This window comes from Neopelma chrysocephalum, unplaced genomic scaffold (genome assembly GCF_003984885.1).
Source record: "Neopelma chrysocephalum unplaced genomic scaffold, ASM398488v2 Primary Assembly neopelma1_59, whole genome shotgun sequence".
In the NCBI taxonomy this organism is placed as follows: Eukaryota; Metazoa; Chordata; class Aves; order Passeriformes; family Pipridae; genus Neopelma; species Neopelma chrysocephalum.
In genome coordinates, this window is record NW_020897714.1 from 18,723,873 (window position 1) to 18,738,701 (window position 14,829).

Genomic DNA, 14,829 nt, shown 5'->3' on the forward strand with positions numbered 1-14,829 from the left:
CACAGCCAAAGGTTCCTCCGCAGCTGCTCGGGGCAGCAGGGACAGAGCAGAGGAAAGTTTTTCTCCCAGGTGGACATGGGTCCCACAGCTATCCCACAACAGTGGCCAGTCTTGGAAGATGTCCCAACTCCCTCAGTGGTGTTGGCCTCATGCTCTCCTGGAAGTCTTCTCCACCATGTAGAAAGGAGCACTAAGGGTTGAGCTAAGTGCACATGGGTGTGATGGGCCTGTGTCTTTCTCCTTTGCCTCACCATGATTGTCACCTGGCTCCACAGCTCATTTTGCAGCTTGGCTACTTTCTTTTGCTTTGGTGACAGCCATCAATTCACTCATCATCATCATCATCACATAGAAAAAAAAATGTCTGGCCAAGTGAGTAAACAGTGCATGTGGGGCTAATATCGCTGAATAACGTCACTGCTCTGAGAGCAGGAGGACCTCCAGCCCCAGAAGGAAGGGATGAAATTCCAAGTAGCAAGCAAAGATCAAAGAGGAGGCAGAAATCCCTTAGGAATTTGCAAAAGGCAAACAGAAAGTAAGCAGAGGGGTGGATCAGGTAGAACAATGTGGTGAAAAGAGGATTTACTGGGTTTGTTTAGGAAGAACTGAGGATGGCTATCAGGAAATGTTTCTGAACTTCAAGCTGCTGTAGGATTTGGGCCAGTGACCTACAAGATCTGCTTTCAAGAGCTAAAGCCAGGTGGTACAGAGCTCTAGGAATCATCCTCCAGTGAGTACCTCTGGTGAGGCAGGGTAGAGAGGAGAGACTGGCCAGATGGTGCTTTCCTCCTTGAACTGCAGAGAAGCCACCGGTGCAAGGGGGAGGCATGCAGAGGTGCCTGCACACAAGCCTTTCCGTCATTCCTACAGTGGCATAAATCATTTGAGTACAACCAGTGACTACTTTGCAGATTGTGTCATCGAGCCGTTGGCACAGACAGCCGACTTCCTTGTGCACCAGTCAGTATTGCCAAAGGTCCTTTGATCTGGATGCAGAGGCGAGGGAAGGGGACAGAGGTGGATGAAGGCTGCCCCTGGCACATAGGAAAAGACGGGCATGTGGGCAGGGGACAGTGTTTCTCCACTTGGGGCTCTCAGGAAGAAAGGCTGCCAGCTACTCTATTCAGACTCATTTCCCTGTGAACTCCACTCTTCCCACCCGTGCTCTGATGTGACCTTAACAGCCTGGATTTCCTACCAGGATATTTTCATTTTGGTTTCCTCCCTCTCAGAGTTTCAAATTGTTGCACAAAATTAGCAAGTTAGGAAGTTGAGAAATGGAGTCCTTAAAATGTGTTCCCGGAATGCTGCTCAGGTTACTTGACATCATATTAACGTGTCCTTCCATTCTGCATCTGGTTAGGTGGATTGTGACATTCCTAGGTGAATGCTGTGGGCCAGCGAGTGAAGGTGAGTGGGGCAATGGGTTTACCATTGCCACAGGATCTTTTGGTGGCTCTGCTGCATCCATTCCCCTCTGCCTCACATTATTTGGCCTGTTTGGGAATAGAGTGGCTACTCACTGTCTGGAAAATGTGTTTCTTCACTTTGTTCATCTGTGGTGAACAGTCAGAAACTCCTGAGTTCCTCTTAGAGTGGTCATGTCTAGGGAATGGCAAGCTGTTGCCAAATGTTCCTCCTCCAGTATCCCCTTTTTAACAGAGACCATGGCATCTTGAAGCTGCTGAGTCCATGCTCTGGCATGACTGGCACCTTCACGGTCCCTCTTCCTGGTGTCTTCTGGGACCTGGGTCACCTCAATGTTGCCTCCATAGAAACCTCTGGTGCTGTCGATGAAACCTCTGTCCACACTGACCATACGGAATTCCCTTCCAACTCTCTTCCTCTTCTTCCTGGTCTTGTTCTGGAAGAAGAGGCAGGTGAAGACCTGCTTGAAACGCTTGCGGAAATGCTTGGAGATGAGGGCGTAGACAATGGGGTTGAGGCAGGAGTTGGTGTACGACAGGCAGTGGGAAGCCAGGCGGCAAATGTAAGTGGCTCGGTTGAAGGGGAAGTGGCCAAACCAGAAGCAGAGGATGACCAGGTGGTGTGGCAGCCAGCAGAGGCAAAACAGGATGGCCACAGCCACAATCATCTTGGTGACCTTACGCTTGGCCTTCCGGGACTCTGAGATTCTTTCTATGGGGTCTACTGAGGTCCACAGGAACTTGACAGTCCTAATGTACGCCAGGCTCACCACAATCACGGGCAGGAGATATCCAAAGACAAACGTGAGGATGTCCAGAACCTTTCGGCGCTGGTCCTCCCAGATGGGGACACAGATGGGCACACCATGGTAGTGGATTATCTGGTAGTAACTGAGGTAAGGCCCTGCGAAGAGCAGCGACAGTGACCAGATTGCTGCAATGGCCATTCCTGCGTTTTGGGAGGTGCGGAGGTCGCGGGACTTCAGTGGATAGCGAATGGCCAAGTACCTGGCAAGGAGGGGAAAGAGATGGAGAGAACAAACACAAGATGGGTGAGATGAGGTATTTCTCCTGCCCTATGTGGATGCCATCTATGCACCCCTATCCATGCAGCCACCCATCCCTCCCCTCCCCCACCTCTTGGGAGTGAGGGTTACAGTGAATTCACAGCTATATCAGGGTCGTTCCAACAGTGAGGCTGGGATCTCCATCATCCACTCTGCTGTGCTAGCTCAGGAAGGGCAAGCAGTGTGTCTCCTGAACCAGGGAAGAGAAAGATTGGAGCAAGACTCTGCTGTTTCCTCTGAGGTGTGTTGCTGTCCCGGGGCTTTTGCTATTCTTGGTTATGCATGGTGGACACTCTTCCTTCCCAACTGAGGGTCAGTAATCAAGCTGAGAACTTGGCTTTGTGGAAGGCGAGGACATGGAGAGTTGACTCTGCTGGCTCTGCCCCTGGGGAGACCCAACCTGCTTTTTACGGGATATTTAACAGGGCAGCCGTTCTCCTACCTCTTAGCTCAAGGGTGGCAGACGCATTGTCTCTGAGCTGAGAGTCTCAAAGGGAAGGGGAGACTTACCTGTCAATGGAGACGGCAGCCAGGGTAAAGCTGCTGGCATACATGGTGAGGTAGATCAGGAAATGAACAGCTTTGCAGGCAAAGGCCCCAAAGAGCCACCCATCCAAGGTGTAAATGGTGGCCTGGAAAGGGACACAGCAGATGATGAAGCACAAGTCTGCCATGGCCAGGTTAAGGATGAAGAGGTTGGTGGTGTTGTACTTGACTTGGCCATTCTGCAGCAGCACAGCCAGCACCAGCCCATTCCCCACAGTACCCACGAGGAAGATGAGGGAGAAGATGATGGGCACAATAATCCCTGCTGCTTGAAGCTCCAGGCTGTCAGAAGAGATGTTCCATCCCTCTGGCATCTCCCCACCTGACCGTGGGCACCTGCATAGGAAGAAAGGGAGAAAGCCCTAAGATGCCTGATTCCAGCCTTTGACACCCATATTTCTCCCAGAGATGCCAATCTCAACCAGCTGGTTAAATGATGACACTAGGATCCTCATGATGTTGCTGGCAAGAATGTTGTTGGGATCAGTCAGTTCACACCTGGCTTGAGCAGAGCTGAAGCCCCTTTCTCCTGCCCAAATTCACATTCCCACCATGGCATCTCCTGTGCTCCCAGCCCCCTGAAGGATCTCTGCTGCCCTATCACCTGGCTTCCTCTATATTCCTCCTACAATCCCAAAGCTGCTAAACTTGGGATTGCTTGCTTTGGCAAGTCTAAACCCTGGCTAGTATTCAACCGGGCTTGTCCACGAGGCCATGGGGAAGGGGGCTCCCATGGTCTACGAGTGGTCCTGGCACACTCAGCCCAGGGCTGTGCCACCTCTGTCAGCAGGGACCTGATGCCTGGATCACACCCCACAGCAGCAACACCCCAACATACTCTTATCACGAGGGAACTCCTTAAGCTGGGGCCACCTCCACCCTGGAACTGGCTGCTCCTTGCTCCCGGTGCAGTAGCTATGCTCCGCAGAGGAGAGGCAATTAAGGGCACCTTTTCATGATATTGAGAGGTGGTAATGGGCTGGATGGTGGCAGCTTGGTGAGGAGCTGCCTGAAATACGACATGATGAACACTGTGAAGGAGCGTGTTATTACCACAGCTCAAGGTATTGTGATTTGCTGCAAAACTTCCTCCAGCCCTGAGTAACACTGTGCTCAGGCAGGGAGTGCCAACAGCCTATCTCCGAACAAGCCTTCCCCTTGTTTGCTATCACTAGAACAAATTGTCCTTCTCTGAGCAATAACTGAGAGGGAAAGACACCATTATCTAGCTACTGTTGACATGCAATTAACTCGGTTTTGGGTCATGCAAGCTCCTTCACCCCATGCTCCCCCATGCCTCAGCTCACGCCACTTCATTTTCCCAGCTCCTCTGTGTATCAGACCAAAAGACTTTCTCTGCCTCTCTGGCTCTTCTGTCCCCTCTGTCCTACTGATAACTATCCATCTGGCCCCATGAGATCTCCTCACTGGAGCAGAGGAGCCTGGCCTCCCTCTGGGCATGCATGGTCACCAGGGTGTCTCTTCTCAGGGAGCCCGAGGCCGCCTCTCAGCTAGGGAAGCCGGCACTCACCTTTTCAAGGAAGGGCCTGGAGCTTTGCCACTCGCTTGGGGAGGGGGAGACCTCTGGTCCAGCCCAGGTAATGGTGACAAGGAGGATGCAGACTACCAAAGAGTTTGTCCAGGCAGCTTGGTCACTCCAGTCACTCCTGCCTGGTGCTCCGCTGCCTCCCCCTGCCTGCCACCAGCTCTGCTCTCTCTCCTTCTGGAACTCCTCTCCTTTCTCTCTGTCTCCCCCTTTTTCCCTCCCTCTGCTCTTGCTGCTGATCCATAGATCTCTGTTGATTTTTTTTCCTCTTTCTCTGAGGTTGGGTTTGGAGTTAACTCCTCTCTGCCCAGCTTTCCTGCAGGCTCAGCTGCTCCCTGTTCCAGTGAGGAAGGGGTGGCAGAGAAAAAGCCCACTATTCTCTGGTGGGAGAGGGAGAATGGAGAGGGGAAGGTTCCCATGGACTCTGGTGGCCACCCCTCAATGCTGAATGTTCAGGATGTCTTAACCAACACCTCCAGGGAACAAGAATATTCTGCCACAGCGAGCCTGGTCCCTGCCCTGTCCTTGGGTTAGGGCCCTAAACCCTCTGGAGCATAAGCAATTAATTGCTATTACTAGCTGTTATTAATTATTGTTAATAGCATGGCTCTGAGCAGATTGAGCCTCTCACGTAATGTCTGACCTGGGGGAGGAGGAGAATGCAGGTTTTGGTTTCCATCCAGCCCAGATCTGCACACCACCAGTGCTGCCAGGGCACTGCAGGGTGAGGAGGGGGGACAAGCCATCAAGGGAGGCTGTCTCCAGAGGTTCAGCTCCATCATAGTTGTCTGGGACAGCATGGGTGCTGGCTGATGTGCCAAGAAACAGTGACCCACACAGCCCTCCTGCCCTGCTGCCATGTCCACCCTGGTGACAGGACCTGTACCCTGAGGACTTCCAGGTATGCTGAGTGCAGCTTGGTGATCCTTTCCCAGCAAGACTCGAAAGCCACCAGCTTCTCTTTGCTGGACAGGTCCTGGTTGCCTCTTCCAATGATGGAGCAGGATGTGGAGAAGGAAGTGCTGGCCCCTTCCCCTCTACAGCAGCCCTGATAGCCCTCTGGGGTCAGTGGAACCCTGTGGCCTGGCAGAAGGGATCATACAGCTTCTTGATCCCACATGCCCCTGTGGCAGAAGGGAGCATGGTGTCCCCGCCAGCTCACTATCAGCTGCTGTAACCAGGGAAAAGGGGAAGGCCATGTCTTGGGACGTGGTGATAACCCAGGGAATGCGGCGGAGCACAAGCCTGCACCCTGCCACAGCACTGCTCACCATGGAGGGACCACATCGCTGCTGCCTCCTCCTCCTCTTCCTCTGCCTGCTCCCACCACTGGGCATCCCAAGCCCACCACTGCCTCTGGAGGAACCTCAGGATCTGCCACTGACACTGTCCAGCACCGCTGAACCCACTGCCCACCTGCTGCGCGGCCACCCCTCAGCCCCAGTGCGGCCCTACAGCCTCTCGCTGTCCCCTGAGGATTACCACTACTCCCCCAACCCCCGGCACCTGCGCCCTGGGCGGCTGCGCCGGCTCCTAGGCTCGGCCTTCGACCCCTTCTGGATGGCGACCGAGGAGCCCCGGGGTCGCAACAGCAGCATCCTCGAGGAGAACCTGGAGTCCATGAGCAGGGACCTGGCAGAGGGTGCTGGGCGCTACCGCCGCAAGCTGTGGCGAGAAGTGGAGGGGCTGGAGCTGCCCAACCTGCTGCCCCCTGGCCCGGGGTTGCCCCCTGAGCTACCTGGGGCCCTGGCCCGCCACCTGCGGCAGTGGCTGGTGGAACTGGCTGCCTGCCGCCTTACCTCCACCTGGGTTGACCTGGGACCCATCTTCTGGCCCCGCTGGGTGCGCCACACCGCTTGTGACACCAGACCCTCCGGCTGCTCCTGGCCCCCTGGCATGATCTGCCGCCCCACACAGCTCACTCGCATCAAGCTGCTGGCCTGGCACTGCTGGGTCCCCCAGCACCCAGGCCCACCAAACTGCACGTGGCGGCAGATCCCCTACCCTGTTGTGACTGCCTGCAAGTGTTCCTGCCGCTGAGGGGGCTGCAGGGGGCTATGGAGGGACCCCATGGTACCTGTTCTTGGAGCCAAAAGGCCTGAAAAGGCAAGAGTCTGCCTGGATTCACCCTCGGATCTGGGGGGAATCCCCAAACAGAGAAATAAACCTCCAGTAAGGAAGTGCGGATGGCTGCTGTCATTGCTCTTTCTTGCCAAAACCCTTGGGTGGGATGCAGCTGCTTCGCCCTTTGCCCACTGCAGGGAGGCACTACCACCAGTGGAGGCCCTTGTGCAGGATTTATCTCCAGCAAAGGATGCAGAATGGGAAAACCGTGGAACCGAACAGCAGGCTCAGACCCTGTTTGCATCAGCCCCAGATGACTCAGTCCAAGCTGGGGCATCCCTGCCTGGGTAGGGGAGCAGGCAGGGAGCAAGGCAGGGAAATGTTAGCAGGGAAGGGGTAGAGGGAGGTGGGTCACAGCTCAGGGTGGAATCAGTGGTGGTTAGAGACTGTAGGGCGTCAGCAGGTAGAGGGGTAGTTTTGGGACTGCAACGAGGCAGCCTAACAAGGATAGAAGTAGGGGGTGGACAGGGACCCAGGGCTGGAAGCATCTGTAGGGCTGGGTGCATATGGAAATGGGATGGGATAGGACAGTCCTCTACTGGGTAAGATACATGAATCCCCCACCTATCCCGTGATGTAGAGAGTGACAGCTCCAGACTCAGAACTGCCAGAGTAGCATATAAGGTCTGAGGTGGGTCAGGGAGCCCAGGCTGGGAACTACATCCTTGAAAAGCAGTGTCTGCCTCTTCATTCCACCCAGCAAAAAGTCCTCTGCTTTCTGGGTTAAAAGCTGCATGGAGCTGTAAATCAGATCTAGGCTGGGAGGCCTTCAAGAAATAAAGACCTGGAGGCTTTGCCTGGGATTGCAATATTAATATGATGCCTTGCAGTTGATTGGCACTGCATTATTCATTTCCATCATCTGACCCTCCTGCTTTCCCAGGGCTCCAGCGCTCCCCAGTCTGCTCCCCAGACAGCTCCACAGTCTGCAGCAGAGCTTGGCCTTGAAGCAGGCAGAGAGGCAGAACAGTGCAGGGAGTTGGCTGCCGAGGGGCCTGAGAGATATGGAGGGGAGAGGGAGGTTGGTGCGCCTGGTGAGATGAGGAGGAGGAAAAGGGGGGAGCCCCCATGTGCACACAAGAACAATTGTGTGCGTCACAGGAGGGAGGCTGCTGCTGCTCTGGCTTGCAACTGAGCAGCAAGACATCTGTATGGCTGTTCTCCCATTCAGGAGGACTTCAAAGCTGGAGCAGGGTTAAACTGTTTGGGTTAGCTGCCCTGGACAGAGCAAAGACAACAGCAGGACTGCCTGCAGAAGGCCAGGGGAGAGGGGGAGACCAGGGCTGGGGACCAGCAGGAGAGAGGTGCTAGGGAGCATGGTACAGGTGTACAATGGAGGTGTGCAGGTAGGGGGGGAGCAAAGGGGGTGTGCGTGCACATGCATTGGGCTTAAAACAACAGTGATTCAGTTTAGGGTTTCAATCCCCTGTACCAGATCCCATCTGGCTGAAGCTTCATCTCTTCCAGGTTGCAAGAGGGGCCTGATCACATCCCCCCTGCCCTTTCCCCATTACATTCTCCATGCAAAATACTGCCTGTCGAAAAGGGTTTGCAGCACTGTGAGCATGCCTGGTGCCACAGAAAGGGAACTCCATATCATAGTTTATCAGCAGGCAAATTAAACAAAATCAGCAGTTATGCTACCAGCTGTTCTAACAAGGTCTGGCTGCAGCCCTATAAAAAACACGTTTCTCCCCTGCCCTTTGCAACCCCAGATTAACTCCGGTATTCTTCTGCAATTGCTCTGGTTCAGGTCAGACATGCTATTGCCCTGTAGCTCACTCCCTGACTACCCAAGGGCATGTAGCAATTTCAGGGCAGGTCTTTGGTGATGTGACTCAGTGCTCCAGCACCTAGGCACAGCACACTCCATTTCAGCTGGAATCTGTCTCCAGCTGTAGGTATTCATTCAGCAGGGGGCCAGGTGGCAGGACACACATGACTTCTAGAGCAAAACTGATGCAAACAAAGCAATCCTGTGATGCCCAGGACCCACTTGTTCCTGCTTGAATGCTCAAATGCTACGCCAACACAGCTTGGAGGAACAAATCCAGAGATTCCTGCCTGATGGAGGAAAATTACAGGTTTCTGTCTCCTGCTCTGCCTCTGGCTGACACAGACCCTCTTGCCATGCTGATGGCCTCTGCCCACTGCCCAATGGCCTCTCTGGGGCAAGATGCCTTTCCCAGGGCAGTTTTGGAAGCACCACAGCAATTGGCAAAGCCTTATAGCTGGTCCTGGGTATCAAGCAAGACTCACATCTAACAACCGAGAGCAAGAAGGAGAGAAAGCAACACTGGAATTTTGGCTGGCCCATGTCCTCTTTCCCTAACCAGCTGCTGGTGGCACGGGTTGCAAAGGGCTTGGGAGACACCCCTGCCTTGGTGGGGAATTGCAGCAGGCAGATCTGCCAGTGATGCTGCTGGACCCAGAAGAGAGCATAGAGGAAGCAGGCAACCTCAAAGCACACCAGCAATGCTGTATTTCCATCAGCATGAGAGAACAGGAACTGCAGTGCTTCAGCATCTGGACTGAGGCTTCAGGGAAGACACAGCAGAGTGTGTGGTCACAGCACAAGAGGATGGGGAGGGGGTGCAGCTCCTGAATGAGAAAACAAGAGGCAGACAAATAACCACTGCACTGCAGGACACCTTTAATGACACAAGAGCTGGCTGCCAGTGCTGCTGCCAGCACGCTGCAACAGCCACAGCCTCCCGCAGGCTGCCATGCCTTGAGGATCAGTCCTGGTTTTGGCAGTGTGCTGCTCAAGTCTTTTCCCCCAGCAGAGGCACTTGGTTGTGAGCAGGGATGGTGCTGTAGGAGGTGTTTGCTGGCCCCTCAACGCAGTGCTCCGTGTTTCCGTCCCACCTCGGTGAAGGCGTCCACACAGCGGTCGATGTCCTCATCACTGTGCACAGCTGAGATCTGGACCCGAATGCGGGCCTTTCCCTTGGGGACCACGGGGTAGCTGAAGCCAATGACATAAATGCCTGGGAAGGAAACACAGGGAGAGTCAGAATTGGGTGGGAGGGAGGGAGGGAGAGAGGTGGGTTGATGGGTACTGGGTGATAGAAGGGCTTTTGGATCCTCCCTCTCCTCTCAATAACCACTTCCAGCCTTCAGGGTTTTCAAGTGCCATCTTCTCCCAAGCATGGAAATGAGGGTTACAGCCAGTGATGGGGGATGGAGTCCAGCATGGCAGGACAAGAGCATCAATCCAAACCCCCTCCCCAACAGAGAAAGAAGAAACATCTGGGGGAGACCAGGAGGATGTTTGCAGTTGGAGAGTGGAAGAGTTCCTTATGATGACTTAAATTTGAGATTTCATCCAGAAATATTCTCTGGAGGAGGGCTGGTGGTGGCACCACCAACAACTGTCCCTTCCCTCAGGGAATGTGTCTGCACACACAGCTCTCCCCCCAGTTCACCTCTGTTCAGCATGTCCTCAGCCATGACTGAAGCCAGCCGAGCATCCCCCAGCATGACCGGGCAGATGGGGTGGTCTTTCCCCGAAATAGTGAAGCCAGCTGCCATCATCTTGCTTCTGAACCTGGTGAAGAGAACAAGAGGATTAGTAAAAACCTCATCACCCCTGTCCTTTGGGACTGCTGCCTTTCTTTCCCCTGGGAGCCCTGGCCACTGGGGCTGGGTGAGTTTTGCTCCACTGTGCATCCTCTGGGCAGGGAAAAGATCTCTCTTCCTGGAGTGACCTCCTGCCATGTCCTGCTCACCAAAATGGGACTGCAGATCCTTGAGGGGCAGATGTGTCCCAGCACATAGGGCATCCAGATATGACATACCTGCCTGTACACCTGTCTGACACACAGAGGCACATCCTGGAGCTTCCCCTGAGCACCCCAGAGCTCTGACTTGCAAGCTACCTTTACAGCTATCACCAGGGAGGTGAGGGTGAATAAATACACATAGACAACTCATTCCTAATGAAACTCCCACCCCAATATGGCCCTCTCACCGTTGGGTTTTGGCAGCCATGGACTGTGCAATGGCATTGCTCTCCATGAGCAGGTCCAGGGCCTTGGATGCACAGCCCACCACAGCGGGGGGTAGGCTGTTGGAGAAGAGGTACGGGCGGGACCGCTGGCGGAGCAAATCGATGAGGGGTTTGGGACCGGTTGTGTACCCACCTGCAGATGAAGGAGAGAGAATTGGACAAGGCACCCCAGGGTGACCTGTTGAGCGTGGGGCTTCTCAATAAAGCCAAAGTGGCTCCTACAGCAGGAATTTCAGTACAAACCAGGCCTAAAAATCACAGCTGATGCTTTTGACCAAAAGTTTCCACCTTGACACCAAAGGCAAATGCATGGGGAGGATGACAGTGGAAGGAGCACATGCCAGGATCTCCCTTGACCCTGCAGCAGCATAACAAACGAAGCCTCATGCCACCAGCAGAAGACCACATGCATTTGTTGCTGTATCATTAGGTAGAGGAAGAAAACATAAGCAAACGCTGTGGAGCTCTTAAGGGCATGCAGGATCTTGAACAGAAAAATGCATTCACCTGCAGCTCCTCCAAGAGCTTTTCCCAGGGTGGAATTGATGATAGTGACTTTGTCCATCACTCCCAGGAGCTCATCAGTACCCCTGTAGAAAAAGGAATGTCACATTACCAGCTGTGACAGCACACACCAGGGAAGTTGCTTGATGCCTCAAGGGAAACAAAGTGCCACTAGTCAGGTCTCTGGTGTCCCCCCTTCAGAAAAAGGAAGAACAGCCCCTTGTGATAGTACAACCCAAGTGTTGACCTTCCTCTCCTGCAGAAAGGCTATGCTGGGATCTTGCGAGATGAGAGCATGGGTTCTTGGTCCCTTACAGATGGGAGAGTGCTCAAACTTCCCACACGGAAGTTTAATAGTCCAAACAAAGCATCAGCTGTTGTAGGTTTCACTAGTGGAACCAACCAGATGTAGTAAACATGCTCTGCAGCTTCATGTTCTCCAACCCAAAAAGGCAAGATGAGGCATGGCCATCCAGCTGTGAGCTGTCTTGAAACAGTGCTGTCGACAACACCACCAGGTTCACACCCAGACTAGCACAACTCATGAAGCATTCAGTAACTGTTCCCTCTTCTTCAAGCCATTGTGCATTTACACACCTCAGTGCAGTCAGACAGATGTTTTTGCAGCTGGTGGGACCACAGAGACCACTGGGACAGAGTGACAAGACCTACCTCAACTCATGGGATAACTACCATGCCCCAAGGAAGGAGGACTACAAGACAAATAGATCTATGATTCCTTCCTTATGATGACGTAAATTTGAGAAAGTTCAGTACAACTACAGGGTCTGAAATATATTCGAGTTCTGCCACCTCTCATTATTGATGAAGTGCCATCAGGAGTGGTATCGCTTCTCTTAAAAGATGCCTTTTGCACCACCATTTTGAGGGAGGATGAAACACCTGCTATGGCCTTGGTAAGAAAACAAGGCAAGTCTCCTTGCTTAGTTCTCAAAACAACACATGAAGCACCTCTTCTTGGCAAACACCTGCATCATGTGCCCTGCTTGGCATCTGGAGGAGCTCCAGGTGATGGAGGCAAAAGCTGCCACGAGGAAACTAATCAATCTGTGCAAGCTAGCTCCACAAACCTAAGAATTTGAAATTAGTATCTGACAGGAGAAGGATTTGGGAATCAGGAAGTCCAGCTGCTTGCCAGGAGAGGCAGATGAGATGGTCACACCATCCCTTACACACTGAGAAGTAGCTGTTACTCTGGGATGGGTCATTGCTAAAGTATCTCCCTTCAAACCCAAAGGTGAGGTGCAAAGCCTCCAAGGAATGGTGACTCTGGGAGTCCCCACACAAAATATGTTGGTCATCAGCACCTTTGGCCTTGCTTCAGGATCAGTCAGGGTAGGGGGGAGAAACAGAGTTGAAACAGTCACTTACCGACCATTGGGTCCCAGGAAGCCTGTGGCATGGCATTCATCAATGAAGACCAGGGCATCATACTTCTGGGCCAGCTGGCAGATCTCCCTCAGGGGTGCGATGTCACCATCCATGGAGAAGGCACCGTCAGTCGCCACCAGCCGCAGACGATGTTTCTATTAGAGGGAAAGAGGCATCCCCAAGGCTGAGGATCTCACCCTGAGGAGAGGGGCTGGCAAAGGAGACCGGGACATACTCTTAACTCCTGTAGGGAGTCAATATATCTAACTGAGATGGGGGGGATCTGCATTACAACCAGCTGCTTTGCCACCTTGCCTATCCATGCCTGTCTGTGCCTGTCGGCAAAAACAATGCCTATTGCATGGGAAAAGGCAGAGTTCACCATTCAGGGCTGGTTACTGCACAGGTAGCACAGCTAAGCGAGCGCCCTCGTGTTCGGGTGGGAGCAGACCTCCATACCTGCGCTTCCTGCAGCTTGGCCTCCAGGTCCTGCATGTCCATATGCTTGTAGCGGTACTTGTTGGCCTTGCATAGGCGGATCCCGTCGATGATGGAGGCATGGTTCAGCTCATCTGACAACACTGCATCCTCTGGGGTCAGCAGGGCCTGGCCACACCAAACAAAAAGGATCATCCTTAGCTCTGTTGTGGCACCTCGCCAAGATGTTTCAGCCCCTCTCGGTACAGAGGACAAGGCTGCAATTGATTGCAGCTGCCATGTCTCTCCTGGCACTGCTAAACTTTCCACTTTCCTTCCCAGCCACCTTATCCTCTGATTTCTTTAGGCCAGGTTCTTGCCTGTGGCTTCTGAGCTCAAAACCTCCCCCCTAGCAAGCCTGGAGGATCACCCATTCCCTCACCTACACTTCAAGGGGAAGTACAGATCTCTGAGGAAACAAGAGCCCTCCCCAAAAGCTGGAGCTGGCTGGGGACAGGGGAGCTGAAGGCTTATTAAATGCCTCTGCATGGCTTCCCCAGTCCAAGGACCCCAAGTCGGGGCTCTTCACCACCAGTCACTGCCACCTTTTCTGGCACACATAGCTCACATCAGAGCCTCTGGAAGACACAGCAGGCACATTGCTGTCACCTCCTTCCTCCATGCACAACACACGGGAAGCCCTACAAACCTCAAAGATACCAGCGTTGGCATCAAAGCAGCTGGCATAGAGAATGGCATCTTCCCTCTGGTGGAAGCGTGCAATTTTCTCCTCCAGGTCCTTGTGTATGCTCTAAAGGGAAGAGAGAGTGAAAGTCAGAGGTGGAGCAGCACAAGTTCTTGCTTGCCCACTGAGGTTAAATGCTGACTTGCAAGGGGAGGAAACAGTCAGGTTTTATTCAGAAAAAGTGTGTGTGCATGGGAGAAGTTAGTTGTGTTCCCTAAAATATGATTATGGTTTTGGATGCCAAAACCTCAGCAGGGAGTTCCCCAAGCACAGGGGAGTAGCTCTGAGTTTTCTTTGCACTTAACCAGCCAGCGCTCTGAAAGGGCTCCAGCAGGGATAAACTGAGGTGGGTCTGATAGAGCTACTTCAAATCAGGTTGACTGTAATTTTGACCCACAAGAGAGGGAAAAAGACGTTAATTTTCTGAATTCAGAGTGGTGTTTCGTTTCTTTGCTCTCAGGTGTTGTAATGGTTTAAACTGGCATATTTCCAGATCTTTGGCTAGTGGGGACTTAGCAGGCTCTTCTTTTCACTGGGCCACGTGTACCTTATGGCTGTGCACGCATGCGAGTGTCGAGAGGGGAGTCTGCGTGGACACCCTACGAAAGACTACCGCGGTGCAGGGGATGTTGCCCGGATGCCCGGTACCTGGGTACCGCAGATAAAGCGGACGGAACTGAGCCCAGCGCCGAACTTCTCGAGGGCCTCCACGGCGGCACGGATCACCTCGGGGTGGCTGGAGAGACCCAGGTAATTATTGGCACAGAAGTTGATGATCCCTGCGGGAACACAGAGAAGCGGGGACATCGCACCGGGGGAAGAAGAGGCCGAGAGCCCCCCCTCCCCGCAGCCCGCCCCGCACGCACCGCCTCCGCCGCCCGCCAAGCGGAGGTGGGGACCCTGTCGGGAGGCGATGACCCGCTCGCTCTTCCAGGTGCCGGCGCCTCGGATGTCCTCCAGCTCGTTCTCCAGCCGCTGCCGGAGCCGAGCCGCCGCCGCTCCGGACGCGGCCCGGGGGGCGCCGGCCGCGCCGGCCCCGCCGGCCCCCC

General features: G+C 53.9%; 3 protein-coding genes across 3 annotated transcripts; 1 reads left to right on the forward strand and 2 right to left on the reverse strand.

The window, feature by feature from the left end:
• Nucleotides 1–909: 909 nt before the first annotated feature.
• Nucleotides 910–4,713, reverse strand: GALR3 (galanin receptor 3). Its single transcript, XM_027680272.1, has 3 exons — nt 4,572–4,713; nt 3,005–3,376; nt 910–2,435 (listed from the first exon to the last, which is right to left on the reverse strand). Exons 2-3 carry the CDS (start codon nt 3,352–3,354, stop codon nt 1,553–1,555), a joined length of 1,233 nt encoding a protein of 410 aa, XP_027536073.1. The 5' UTR covers nt 3,355–3,376; nt 4,572–4,713; the 3' UTR covers nt 910–1,552.
• Nucleotides 4,714–5,237: 524 nt separating this feature from the next.
• LOC113966055 (noggin-like) lies at nt 5,238–6,699 on the forward strand. Its single transcript, XM_027680274.1, has one exon. The coding sequence runs from the start codon at nt 5,592–5,594 to the stop codon at nt 6,624–6,626; it is 1,035 nt and encodes a 344-aa protein (XP_027536075.1). The 5' UTR covers nt 5,238–5,591; the 3' UTR covers nt 6,627–6,699.
• Nucleotides 6,700–9,342: 2,643 nt separating this feature from the next.
• GCAT (glycine C-acetyltransferase) lies at nt 9,343–14,827 on the reverse strand (the record flags this gene model as incomplete). The annotated part of the gene is made up of 9 exons (XM_027679604.1): nt 9,343–9,700; nt 10,139–10,260; nt 10,684–10,855; nt 11,230–11,312; nt 12,619–12,773; nt 13,078–13,224; nt 13,745–13,846; nt 14,429–14,559; nt 14,647–14,827. Coding segments are annotated over 9 exons (1,245 nt in total), but the record flags the coding sequence as incomplete, so codon positions are not given.
• Between the last annotated feature and the right edge of the window lie 2 nt (nt 14,828–14,829).

What these genes read in the sequence shown, in the direction of transcription:
- GALR3 (XM_027680272.1), bottom strand. Translation starts at nt 3,354, where the DNA reads ATGCCAGAGGGATGGAACATCTCTTCTGACAGCCTGGAGCTTCAAGCA. An exon ending in GCTGCCGTCTCCATTGACAG is followed by an intron (nt 2,436 to 3,004) that starts GTAAGTCTCCCC and finishes CCTCCTTGCCAG; the next exon opens with GTACTTGGCCATTCGCTATC.
- LOC113966055 (XM_027680274.1), top strand. Translation starts at nt 5,592, where the DNA reads ATGTGGAGAAGGAAGTGCTGGCCCCTTCCCCTCTACAGCAGCCCTGAT.